The 13,331-nt window shown below is 36.9% G+C and overlaps 1 protein-coding gene across 6 annotated transcripts in view; it reads left to right on the forward strand.

The window, feature by feature from the left end:
- The window catches only part of AHI1 (Abelson helper integration site 1), an 87,925-nt gene extending 74,827 nt beyond the window's left edge, over positions 1 to 13,098 (forward strand). For all 6 annotated transcript variants that reach the window (XM_040698416.2, XM_040698418.2, XM_040698417.2 and 3 more), the window contains 2 exons: positions 7,051 to 7,130; positions 11,915 to 13,098. In XM_040698416.2, the coding sequence (XP_040554350.1) occupies positions 7,051 to 7,130; positions 11,915 to 12,137 (303 nt within the window). In that variant the 3' untranslated portion in view covers positions 12,138 to 13,098. The remainder of the gene's footprint in view (positions 1 to 7,050; positions 7,131 to 11,914) is intronic.
- The last annotated feature ends 233 nt before the right edge of the window (positions 13,099 to 13,331 follow it).

Genomic DNA, 13,331 nt, shown 5'->3' on the forward strand with positions numbered 1-13,331 from the left:
TCCAGTCACTGAGAATACCAGATAGTCTTTTTAAAACTAGTTTTCCAACTGCAGGTATTATAAGCACATAAGTATCTAGCTAATCATCAGAATTTACGATGAGTGAATAAAATGCAATTGTTAATGTTAGAAGAGTATACAACACTTAGGATCCAACATTAATCTTTGCAAATACAGACCATTTTCTTGCAGTTCAAAGAGCTATCAAAATTATTTCTACCATCAGCTTTGCATTCATAACATAATAATTTTATGCAAACCTTGTTTTCCTGCGTTATGAGTTACTTAACTCCCGAGCCACAAAATTAAGTCATAATCATCTTTAATTACAACATACATTTAAACTGCCAGTAGAGATTTCGTGGAGTGAAGTTCTCACTATGCTGTTGAAGAATCCCAAGAAATGGAAACAGACCTGTCATCTGGCTGTTCCAGTATGTCTACTGTTTTCAGGTTCCTTAAGGTGAAAGCAGAAAAAGCAGGAGTTCAAGAGAGTTTCCTGTTAGAAATGAGAATTTGAGATTTTCAAAATTTTACAAATGTTTGAGATACTTCATTTTTTGACCAGAAATGTTCTACTGTCTAAAAATGTTGTGAATACCTTTTATTACTTGGTGTCCTACCATGTATTCTTTAAACTGAATCCAAAAGGATTCTGAATGTTAAGTATTTCAGTTCAAGGTTATGTGGTAATAATAGAGAGGAATGATAAAAATAAACAAATCAGTAATTTAAAATATCCATACAAACTGTAAGAAAATATTTTTTCTAGTATACATATCTTGGAAAGATGAAGTCAAGATATAAAATAATGTTTCTATGCATGAAAAGAGATGATTTACTTCCTAGAAGTACATTGTTATTGCATGGTTTGGATAATCTGACTAGAGATGATCAAAATTTGACTCCATGTATATTTAAACAAGGTTTGAGATTATCACCGTGTTCACATAAATAATTCACGTTCTCACTCTTTTTTTTCCCCTGGAGCAGGTTATTAGACTTAGCCTCACATCTGTAGAAGTAACCTGCTAACCTACTGAGGCTTTTCCTCTGGGCTTAAGATCTTTCAGTGTGGTTGGATGTTTTTGTGTATTCAAAATTTATTAATTATATTTAAAAATTAAAAAGCATAGAACGCTTAATCAACAGTATTTCCAAAAATACTAGCTAGAGATTTTGCTAGTAGTTCAATCAAAACAACATCATGTTAGCTTCTATATTCTTTAATTGTGTCTTTCTTCTAGTTACTGAGAAACACTTCAGTGACTGATTATTTGTTAGGAAAGGTAAGGATAGGGAAAACCTAAGAATTTCCAAGGGGGACACATTTAAAAAATTGACATGATAAAACTTTCACAGTGAATAGAGCTGAAGACTTTCAACACTTAGAACACACAGACGTGTGTTTATTTTAAAGCTTCAGAGAGGTAGCAGACCCACGAAAATGGGATATTAAATTGGATTAAAATACTGAAGATTGTAACTGTGGGCTTCATTATTGCCTCATATGATTACATATCTCTTCTTCTCAAGTCATTGGCACTTTCTGAACTGAGAGCATACTTTTCTAGAATCATTCTGCAAAGTTGCCATGTGTCCTTCCAGAGCAGTGTCAAATACATATAACTTTGCAAATCCTGATCTTGGAATGGTAATTACTTTGATTTTTCCTGAAGAAATCTAAAGGAAATTTACTACGATACCATCTACTAGGAATAGACTATTTCTCTTAAACATTATCTGTCCTATTTCACCTTTTTAGTTCTATAGTTCCTTATTTTTAGATAACTCTGTTTTCCCTGTAAAAGGGAGTGTGTTCTCTTCAAGTTGAATTCCTCTCTATTTAGCATGTCTGGTCTTACTTCTAAAATAAAGAGCTGGTAGCTCTTTTGTATTCAGGTCCAAAACCACCCCTGTGGTTCCTCTCATAAATATTTGTGCCTCTGTTTATACTATTATTTAAGTTATTGAAAATACCATTATTTCGTTCATAAGCAAGCTTATTTATTGGGAAAAGTAGATATCTCGTGGTATCTCATCCATAGTCATTTGCTGTAAGGGATTGCTGTCTGCTTAAAGATAGGAAGAATCAAACTGAGCTGAAACAGTCCCAAAAATACTACTGACTGACTTTTATATTATTAAAATGGCTCTCAGGAGCAAGCTAAATTCTTTCTTCCCCATTGTTTTCTCCTTGTGTCCTCATCGCCTCTTTCGGAATGGGATTGAACCATTTTTATGCAAATTTAAATGCAAAGCTTTAACCACAGATAAGTTCCCAGAGGCCAAGACTTCAATACTGAAAACACCTGTTCTAAACTGTAGTGCTTCAGTCTGCTGGTCTCTCCTACCTGTGAGCAGGCCCAGGATTTTGCATTTTCAAAGACTAGATGAGGCAAACTCTGCCTGTTGCTCTAGCATTCCTGCAAGGGGAATTTCAAATTCTTAGATCAGGAGAAGTAAGGTCAATATAGATCTATGTAGTTCCACTAGCAAAGCCTCCTGTCAGTTGTGCATTTAATGGGGAGATCTTTGGAGAGGTGAGATATAGGTGGAAGGAAAATTAGGAGCTTGGTGTGGTGTCACGGCATTTCTCCTAAATTTGATTCAGTAGAGCAGTTTTGACAGGAGACATCAACATAGTTATGGGGATGTAAAGTAAGTTGGTATAAATGTTGTCATCCATGGACTGTGTAATAGAAAATATAAAGTTAAATCTAAAAGAGTTTCATGTTCTAAAGATTAGTGTCAAAAGACAAAGATATGTTTGTTCTTGCTCTGTGTGATCCAGTAAATCTCTTATTAGGTGAGGTTCTGTAGAAATAGCTTCTCTGGGAGTGTTACCTTGTACAGAGTAGACTACAGAGCGAGCACATTTTCTTCCATCACTTCAGTCACCTAAATAGAGGAAGGAAATAATTTCAGATGGCCTGCACCATTCCATTCTGTCCATCTGCCTCTTAGTCTGTCAGAGACCTCTCCATACCATTGGTTATAGAGACAATTCTACTTCGCTTAGAGGAAAGCACTGACAAGGACCTAGACCTATGAGATCTTGTCCTAGGTATTTCCTGTAGATGCCTTCTGCTTCAGGTTTTCCTATGAAGTGTGTTCTGATGCATCTGATTTGTTCTGTGAGTAGCACAGGGAGCATTTAATGCCTGACTTACTGCTGTGGATTCTGCAGCAGAGATAAGGACTTTTGTAATTAAAAAGTGATTGTGTACTTAACCTTTTTTTTTTTTTCTTCCTTTGTTGCTTCTTTTCTGGAAACACAGAGACAGTGTTTAGCATCAAAGAATTGAGGCCAAATGAACTGCAAAGCATGCACATCTTCTAGAAAAGGAAAGTGAATATTTCATTGCAATATGTCTTTATGATAGTAAGCATAGTAAAAGGACCTTCAGAATGAACTGATATTCTCCTGCCTTTCTGGTGCACTGTATCTTTCAAAGGGTGGAGAAATAGAATACGGCAACAAAATGGAGCACCACTGGTGGCACTGTACAAAATTTGTTATACTGTGTCCAGTATTTGTTCTTTTGAACAGAGAAATTCAAGACATTCATATTAATTATCTGACACATTTTCTTTTGAGCAAACACAACCCTAGTAATTCTGCAGTGTGGATGATTTTAATAGCTAACACCATATTTGTAACTGTACTTGGTAGTACAGTGTTGTCAGTACACTGACTGTAGTGGAGAGTAGTTCAGACTTTCCTGTGAAATCTGCCCATACATTACAAGAGGTCAAGAGGTTTAGAAATGGGGAAAGAGCAGATAAGCAGTCTCATCGGTCCCTCTATGCTCCAGACTTCTGTTGCTCTTTAAATCAGCATGCTCCTGGCGCACTGTCAGCATCCAAGTATTACCACAATCTCCTTAGCTACATACTTGCATGTCCCCTATACTCCCTTCCTCATTCACTGCACTGCTTTCATTCTTTTGTAGCACCATCTTCTTGCAGCTGCCCCCACCTTACTTGTTCCTTCAGTACTGCTGCTGCTTGCGTACATCACTGAGATGGGAAAAATAGGTCAAGGACTGGGCTAAGGGAGATAGGAAAGAAGAGATGATAGTGGCACTGAGATCTGTTTCAAAAAGATCTTGTATCAGTGCGGTTCCTGCCTCATTACATACTTGAAAGTTTGTAGGAATGATGTAAGAAAGAAAGCTATCGTATTCAGACAGTATTCTGGAGAACTGGGAGTCTGTCCCTACATACCCTAGGAATTCTCATTAATTACAGTGCCAGCTGAACACAGCTATTCCAAGGTAGTCCAATTGCATGCTTTTCTTTCCTTGGTACCCATGCTGAAGTGCTGTGCTTGAATATATAAAAGCCTACCTATGAAACGAGTAGATTTTAAACAGATCACAGGAACTTTCAGTTAGGCTGTTTAATTTCATGGATACTTTAATCTCATAACTGTAAACCAAGGATAATTTTCTGTGTTTTGGTATTGAGAAGTATTTTAAAAGGTAAGAGTTGTCAGTCTTCTATAGTGGCATTTAAGGGAATGCTACTGGAATGGGTTTTGGAAAGATCCATACGTAATTATAGTATTAGTAAAATATAGAAGTTCAGTTATATTCACTCAAAGAAGGATAGTAAAAAAACCCTAGTTGAACATTGTTCACACAGGATTTTCAGGGAAAGATTTAGCTCTGACAGCAGACAAAGGGAATGTGTGATTGTATTTGGCAAGGAGCTCAAGGTTACCAATGCTGTAGGAAGGATTTGTTATTTAAGAGTCATTTCCTTTTCAGCAGTCCCTTGTATGTTCATATCAGAGGCATTATATTTCTTCCTTTCGTGTTTACTTTTATCATTGACCTAGTCTGAAGTTTATTCCTGTATTAACAAGGATTCTGTGTGTGAAATAGGGCTTTTTTCTCAGCCCAGTGCTACATTATGCTGATTTTTATCTAAACTAACCCAGCAAACGGTATTACTTCAGCAGACTGTTTCTAGTGACTAATGTTTGAACGTGGTTGTTGTGGGCAGCATGAATATATGAATTCAGTAACTCAGTGGGGTCTTGATCCTGTTTCTTCTAAGTCATCACTAAATAATACCAAATTAACAAAATAATACCAGGGAGTTGCATAAAGAAAAAAAGTTCAAATATCATTCAATTACATCAAATAGTTGTTAGGGTTTTTTTTTTCAATTAATTCAATTTTAAGAAAGTAATTGAACTCTTGAAGGCCTGAAACTGAGGTTTGGAAAATGAAAATTTTGGTTCCAGTACAGTATTTGCATGTGAAGATAATTCTGTTCCAGATAAACTTTATCCAGAATAAAACCTGGACAATTGCACTTGACAGGGAAATGCTAAGTTTTATTCTTCAGAGCTTTGAAATCTGTGATGGATAAATGTAGTGTTTGAAAACAGTATTTTCATTCTGTTTTAACATATTGAATTTTTAAAACATGCTGATTTTGTAAAAAAATTCTTACTTTAATATACTTTATTATTTTTTTTTTTTATTGCTGTCCAGCAACCCATTGTTTTCTGTTTCCGTTCGATCTGGAGTGACTGTGGTATACCTTGCACATGAGGTCACACAAAATGAAATAAGCAGTTGGCAGACTAGACTGTCAAGAGCTATCTTTTTTTTCTTTTTTGCCCCTCTTTGTTCCTTCAAAAAAATTCTTGTTGATTTCGTGGTTGCTTTTTTAGATGCTGTACTGTTGTCAGGCACTTTAGAACTGCTGGAAGATGCTCACTCATTTTAGCTGCACTTTCAGAGATTTTCATGTCAATAACTGACTCCTTCCTGGAGCCATTCAGGCTGATACCAGAATATTAAGGATCTTATTTACAAGCAGATGAGTACCTCTGTGCTTGGCAGAACTGAATGGGCAGATCTTTTTACCACCATAGCTATTTGAGAAATTCAAAAACAATGTAGTAGGTTTTGCTTTAGGCAGACTATGAATCTGAAGCTGAACTAAAAAATTTTAAGTGTGGGCCAAGTTATTTTCAAGACCATTCCTCTCTATACTCTGTGAAAGATCCTGCTTTTTGGAAAGTACCAGATCTAATCTCTCCCTCTCTTCTCTGCCTTGGGCTCTACTATTCTGAGAGAGACTTTCTGTCCAGTTTCCAAGATCTTCATAGGAACTACTCTCACAGGGCCTGCCTGGTTGTTACTCCTGTTGTTTTCCCTCGTGTGCCGTACCAAACGGATGCTTACAGAATGTGGCAATCTTGCCAGCCTAAAGTACAGGTTCACAGCAGTTTTTCATGAGTGAAGTTGTGATATTAGATCTAAACCTACAGTATGCCTGAAGGCCATGGCTGGATGCATAGTGTAGACCGTATTCCAAGAGAGCAAATTTTGAGTGAGAACATCAGGCCTCTCAGTTGGATTGGGTTCTGTCCTCCATGAAAGTGAAATTAAATGGGTAGTTACCAGATATTTGTGAACAGTTTGTGTGGAAGGAGGCAGAGACAATGATCTTTCTGTGAAAATGTTAAACTGAAGAAGGGCAGTTACCATGTTCTTTAGAGAATTCTTGCAGTAAGTATGGGTGAGTAGCATAGACAGCCACTAACTACCTTACATTGGTAATAAGAGTGTTTGCTTAAACTTTTCTAGTAACCTGAAGTTACCTAGAGGTTTGTTTTGTTTTGTTTTGAAAAAGGCAGGTGTCTTGTTAAAAACATACAGTGAGATGGCTTTGTAGCATTCTATCTTTATCCATGCAGTAGCAGAAATAATTGTAATTTTTTATGGACTTGTGTATATTTTAAACTTACTTAAAAGCAGATTTTTAACTTCTTGTTTTTACATACTTGTAAACTGTCTTTTATTTGCAAGTAGCTTTCTTTTTTTTTTTTTAAAGCAGGCTACTGTTTCCTTGTTTGTAACCACATAGGAGTTAACATTTTATGGCTGATAGACATTCTTTTTCAAACGAGGTATATTCTCTCCTTATTCAGGAAGCTGGTGGGTTTTCAATGTACATGTGTTGGCCCTGTTGTCTTTCTTCTTTTTACCTTCCTGCTTTTTTTTTTTTTTTTTAATTTTACAGATGTCACCAGCCGTCAGTAAGTCAGGGGACCTGAAATGCATCTCAGAGCGTGACACAGATAGAGACTCACCTGCAACACAGTAAGCAAGAAATATTTGAAATAATTTGCAGTGTTACATCTGCTAGGAAAGAGTGACAAATATCTGCAGGGTTATTTTGGCTTAGCTAGCAAAACAAGAAAGTGGCTCTAGGGTACTCATTCAAAAAGAGTGCTCCACACATAAAATGTGAAGGAAGTAACAGTTTATATATACATACGCACGCACAAAACCATATACTATTATGTATATGGTAATCATAACTGAGGGATAGAGCCTTGTCCTGTGTTATTCCTTACCTGTGTATTAGGCTTTATTTATATGAATGGAAGATTCTTTTTGCACTTTTTAAAAATTAGTACAAAATGGAAAGGGTCACATACTGAGAAGACACAAGCTAGCATCTTAGATTATGTTGCTTGCATTTCCTAAAAATTTTGTGCAGTTCTTGTGTGAAAGCTGTAAGAAGGTAAGATCTCAACATTTTGAACAAGAGCTTCCACAACATTTTTAGCTATTGCAAGCATTCATGCTTGGAAAAATACATCTAAAAGTACTTGTTGAGTTTGCCATTGTAGATATCTGTCATCTAAGCAAAGTTACTTCACTGATTATTTTCCAGATTAGTTCCCTCACTGTACAAAGAATACTTTCATATACAGTATTGATGCATATATATCTCCGATTTTAACTTTTAGTTCCTAATTTTTTTTTTACCTCTCCACCTGTAGCTAGATCTGAAAATAAATTATGAGCAGAAAGTTTAATGACCATCTTTGATGAGGAATGCACTGTAAAACTATAGAATTCAGGGTTGAATTTTGAGCATAACTATTCTCATAGGACTGAAGGAAGGAAATGTCTTAAAAGTGCTATTACTGTGACAGTTGATACTCTCTGTCAGAAGTCAGTATCAGAATTTGATGTAACTGAACTGCATTAATGAAACTAGAGCAAACAATTCTTTTGAGTGCTTTTTCTCAAGCAACTACTGAAGAGTGTGGCAACACAGATTTAAAATGTGGAATCCCAGTTACTTAATCAAATTCATGAATTTTTAGTCATATCACATGTTAAGTATTCATTTTATGAAAACTAAGTTGACCCTGAGAATAGATCACACAGCAATGTCATCCTGAAGACATAGAGCCCCCAGACCTCTTCAGTTGCATTTCAAAACGCTGAGACAAGACACATGCATGCCTATGTCACTGGAATGTACGCCCTTCTCCTGAACTTCCAGGAGCTGAAACATCATGGAGATGAAGTCATGTTTCATGTCACTGCTGTCCCATTTTGGATAAAAGCAGTATTGCATGCCTCATTTGCAAGTTCTCAGGGTACTGGAGCCATTTATACCTGATTGTTAGTGAGGCAGAGTGACAGATGCCATGAGATAGTATTTGATGCTATCTTTTATCAGGGGAAAGTTAACATGAAAAGGAAGAACTGCAGTACAGTAAGTAACACAGTGTTGTATTTTCCTTCCCTGTGACCAGAGATTCTAGACTTCATTATGTTTTTGCTACCTTGACTGTACATATTTTGCACGTTTTCCCATGAACTAGAATGTAACATGCCAGGTTTTTTTTAGAAGTAACTATAAGTTCTTGCCTTATTTTAAGAGCTGAAAAAGGATCTTCTTGCATCTTACGTCACTAGTTTGAAAGACTGTTTCATGTTTCTGCTTACAAATTATTTATATATACACATTAGGTATCAAAACATCTCTGAAACATGGCTGCATACTTTTCATTAAATGTCTCACATCTTTGTACCTAAAGCCATGATGAAGAGGGATTAGAACAGAGCTGTAGGTTTCTTGTTCACTGCGTTTGTTGTCAGTTGAATTACCCCAGAAAATGACATATATGCAAATTAAGTTAAGATCTTAACTAGTAAAGTTTGCTGTTGTAGCGTCTAAAAGCTATTTCAACATGACTTGAGATCCAGTCTAATCTCTGCTTAAATATTTGATCCATGTAAAAGTTTCCATTCTCTTCCAATTTTCTGTAAAAAAGTACTTAATATCCTTGTCACGTGATTATATAATAGGAATTAAGTAGTAGCTAAACTATAGAATCATAGAATGGCTTTGGTTGGAAGTGACCTTAAAGATCATCCAGTTCTAACCTCCTGCTGTGGGGCTGCCACCCACTAAATCCAGCTGCCCTGGGCTCCATCCAGCATGGTGTTGAACTCTTCCAGGAATGGAACATCGACAACTTCTTTCAGCCACCTGTTCCGGTGCCTTAACACCCTCTGAGTTAAGAATTTCGTCCTAACATCTAACATAAATCTTTTCTCTTTTAGTTTAAAACCACTCCCCCTTGTCCTATCCCTATCAGACTGTGTACAAAGTGAGTCTCCGTCCTGTTTATGAGCTTCCTGTAAGTACTGGAAGGCTTCCCTGCAGCCTTCTCTTCTCTGTAGTAAATGACCCCAGCTCGTAGGAGAGGTGCTGCAGCCCCTTGATCATCTTCATGGCCCTCCTCTGGATCCGCTCCAACAGCTCCACATCTTGTGCTGGGGGCTTCAGGCCTGAACATGGTGCTACAAGTGGAGCCTCTCAAGGACAGAATAAAGGACAGACACCTCTCCCTTGTCCTGCTGGCCACTTTTCTTCTGATGCGACCCAGTTTACAGTTTGCCTCCCAGGCTGGAAGTGCACGCTGCCTGCTCATGTCCAGCCTTCCATCCACCAGAACCCCGAAGTCCTTCTTAGCAGGGCTGCTCACAGTGAGTTCTTCTCTCAATCTGCATACACACCTGGAATTGCCTCAATCCAAGTGCAACACCTAGTGCTTGGCCTTATGCCTCATTAGGTTCATGTGAGCCCACTTCTCAAGCTTGTCCAGGTCCCTTTGGGGATCATCCCTTCCTTCTTTTGTATGAACTTTACCACTCAGCTTGGTGCCATGTGCATACTTGCCAAGGGTGTACTCAATTCCACTGTCTAGGTCACTGATAAAAATGTTGAAAAGCACCAGTCCCAGGATGGACCCCTGGAATCAGTTGAGGTATGATAACTAAGCACACAGTTTCTCTATGGAGAAATGAAATTTAGCACCTCCACAACTCACTATACCTTTATTTGAACCTTCAAATGAGGTTTGCCATTTTTCTTATTAAAACGGGATGGCCACAATACCTGCTGTAGGGTGAACTGAATGGTAAGTCCTGATGGAATACCTACCTTTCAGAATTTCCAAATGGAAGACAGTTTTGCAATATGAAAACAAACTTTCTCCAAAGTAACAGTTGTTTTTTGTCTTAGCCAAGCAGTTAACCTGTCTTCTACAGTCTCTAGAGGAAGCAGAAAGCTCCATATAATAGATGCCAAGTGAACTAGGGGTTTTATTGGAGTATCTCGAAGATTTGTTACATTATCGCACCTGATGTGATTGTTGAAATAGTAAATAGATGAAAACTACTTCTCACAATTGTATTAGATTAGTTTTATGCTGAAAAACTGCAGGATAGCTTCATCATTTAAATACTAAGGATTAAATGCCATTTCTCTGTGCAGGCTTTTATCTCCTTAGATATATTCTCATTTTACAGTTTTCTTGTCCTGCACAAGGTAGTGCTCTCTCTGTAATTTTACAATGATTATACATCAGATCCAGCTGAACACTCCATTTGGTAGAAAATTATGTTTCATGCTTAATTATGATTTTGAATCCTGATTTCCTCAGGCAACAATACTTCTCAACTTGTCCTAGGAATCCTAATGCAAAGGGTCATAACATCCTGAATCTTCTCCCTTGGGATATTCTAGTATGAGAGCTGCAGCAATTTATGTGTTGGTGAATATACAGTTTATTTTTAAAAATATGTATCAAACTTATAGGTAGATAATAATAATTCCATTAGCAAGGCCAATAGATAAATGTTTTAAAATATAGAAAATATTGCATTAGTACAATATCACCAAGTATAATGACCTTGCAGCAGAGTTTTTGGGGAAATTAGAAACATTCATTGCATTCTGTAGTCTTGATTCTTCTGCTTAATTACATGCTTCAACAGCATCCAACACAACACAAACCAATGTTAGTTTGTGCAATGTGCAGTGCAAATTTTGAATGAAGACAGTAACTGCCCTTGATAGATTACAGTTACACTATTATATAGTTAAAGTTACAACTTCTGCCAAGAATGGGAATATATATTAGAAGTGGTGAGACATCTGCAGTCCTGGGCATCATCTGCAAAACCAGTCTGATTCCCTTCTTCAGGCTACTAACTGGGAAAAATACAGTCATTTGTCATTTTATGAAGCCTGACAAGCACAAATAGACATTAAACCAACTAATCTTATGAATGTATCATAGTTCAGGTAAGTTAAAATAGGAAAACTAATCTTTTACACTTTATCTGACCGTCTCCATTAAAATGTTCAACAAATAAATGACAAATTTATCTTTAATTACAAGAATTTTGATGCATAAACTTAGAAAAGGAGAAAAAAAAAGGCTCGTGCAATGACTTTTATGATGATGGAGATTGTAATTGGTATTTTTTATTACATCTGTTGACTGTCAATCAAGACTTTCTGATTCTTAAGATCAGGAATAGTTCTTTTCAAGGCAGTGCTGTGGCATGTTGAAAAGCATAGTAGTAGAGTGGTCACGTATTTTGTCCTTGTGTTTTTTTCTGTCTTTGTTCTGCAGTGGAACAGTAGTTTTTGTAGCTGTTTCAGCATTGTACTCAAGGGGAACAGGCAGACAATTGCTCTAACACATCAGCTGTGGGTGGAAAATGCTCTAAATTTGAGCTAACTTTATGTTTCTTTTACTCTTTTTATATCCGCTTTTCTCTAGAAGTGTAAAGAAAAAGAAGAAAAGGATACAGAAGAACGAGATAGAAAATCAGCCCTACTTAATGGGTCTCGATTCTCCGGTATCATCAGCTAATGGTGTTGAAAATGAACCTACAGCCCATGGGGTGGAATTGAAGAAGAAGAAAAGGGCGGTGAGAGGCTCTAACTTAAGTACAAGTGGAAAGACAAATACTGCTTTTGAGCCTGAATGCTATGGTGTGTAGTCATCACTTAGTTCCAAATACTGGTGTGACATGCAGTATACACTTACATTTGAATGCTGCAACTGCAACTTCACTTCTAGGATTGACAAGAAATGAACAACAACAACGACAAAGAAATAAATTAATTAAATGCACAACATGGTGCTGGTTGTGAGTTACCAGTGGTGTAAGCCTGTTCAGAACAATTTTGCTCAGGGTTCCTTGAAATTAACAGAACTTGCATGCTAAGCTCCTCACCGTACTGGTAAAATCTGAAATGCACTTTCATATTTCATGAGAAGCCCACTGACAAATGTAGTGTTAGCCATGTGATTATATTCTAAGTCAGGCTGACCAGACATTTCTGTGGACTGCAGACCAGTCTATTGCAAGCAGAGAATAGAGTCCTAAGTGTGATTGAGAACAGAACAAGTCTGACCACAGCTGAAGTTCTTCAGTAGACATTTTACAGTTTTGTTGTAAAATCGAGCAGTGTTCAGAATAGTGAAATTTCAAAGGAATGCATTGATACTACAGTGTACCTGAAAAAACAAGCTTCTAAAAAGTGTTCTCTTGATGGGAAATAAATATTCACTGGGACCACATTCTGCAGCACTTAAGCAAATTGTTTAGTAAGTAACTATGCAACTACTCTGACTTCAGTGGGACTGCCCATGCTTACCAGTACAAATAAGTGTTGCAAATTCAAGGCACTTTTATTTTCAAATGAGGTTTTATGCACATAATAAAGGTGCACTGCGGTTTTGTCAGAGTTCCTGGCTGCTTTGGCAGCAGTCTTGCCAAATATACATTCTTCTGTCTGAATGAAATATTTCAAACTGTGTTGTTTGCTTTACTTTTTCAGTTGTACGTCATTAATCGTTTTCTCTTGAGTATTATATTGTAAACTTTCACTAATAATTTCACTAATTATCTGCAATTCTAAATAATTTATGTTTTATATTAAACGAAACACTTTCTATCAGTTAGTGTTGGTATTTTTTCTGGCTGATGATGTCCAGTTTATTTTTGCTCTGCTAGGAAATTCTTTCTCCTTCCCCTCTGAAGCAATAAATAACATAAAATTAGAAAGCCCTTATTTAGTAGACAGGGCACTTGATTCCATTAAAAAAAGAAGTGAGAAAAACAGTGCTGGGCACTGATGTGTGAAATGCACCCAGATGCAGAGCACTCATTGCTGTATATTGTAATATC

The sequence above is a fragment of the Gallus gallus genome, chromosome 3 (assembly GCF_016699485.2).
Source record: "Gallus gallus isolate bGalGal1 chromosome 3, bGalGal1.mat.broiler.GRCg7b, whole genome shotgun sequence".
Taxonomy (NCBI): domain Eukaryota; kingdom Metazoa; phylum Chordata; class Aves; order Galliformes; family Phasianidae; genus Gallus; species Gallus gallus.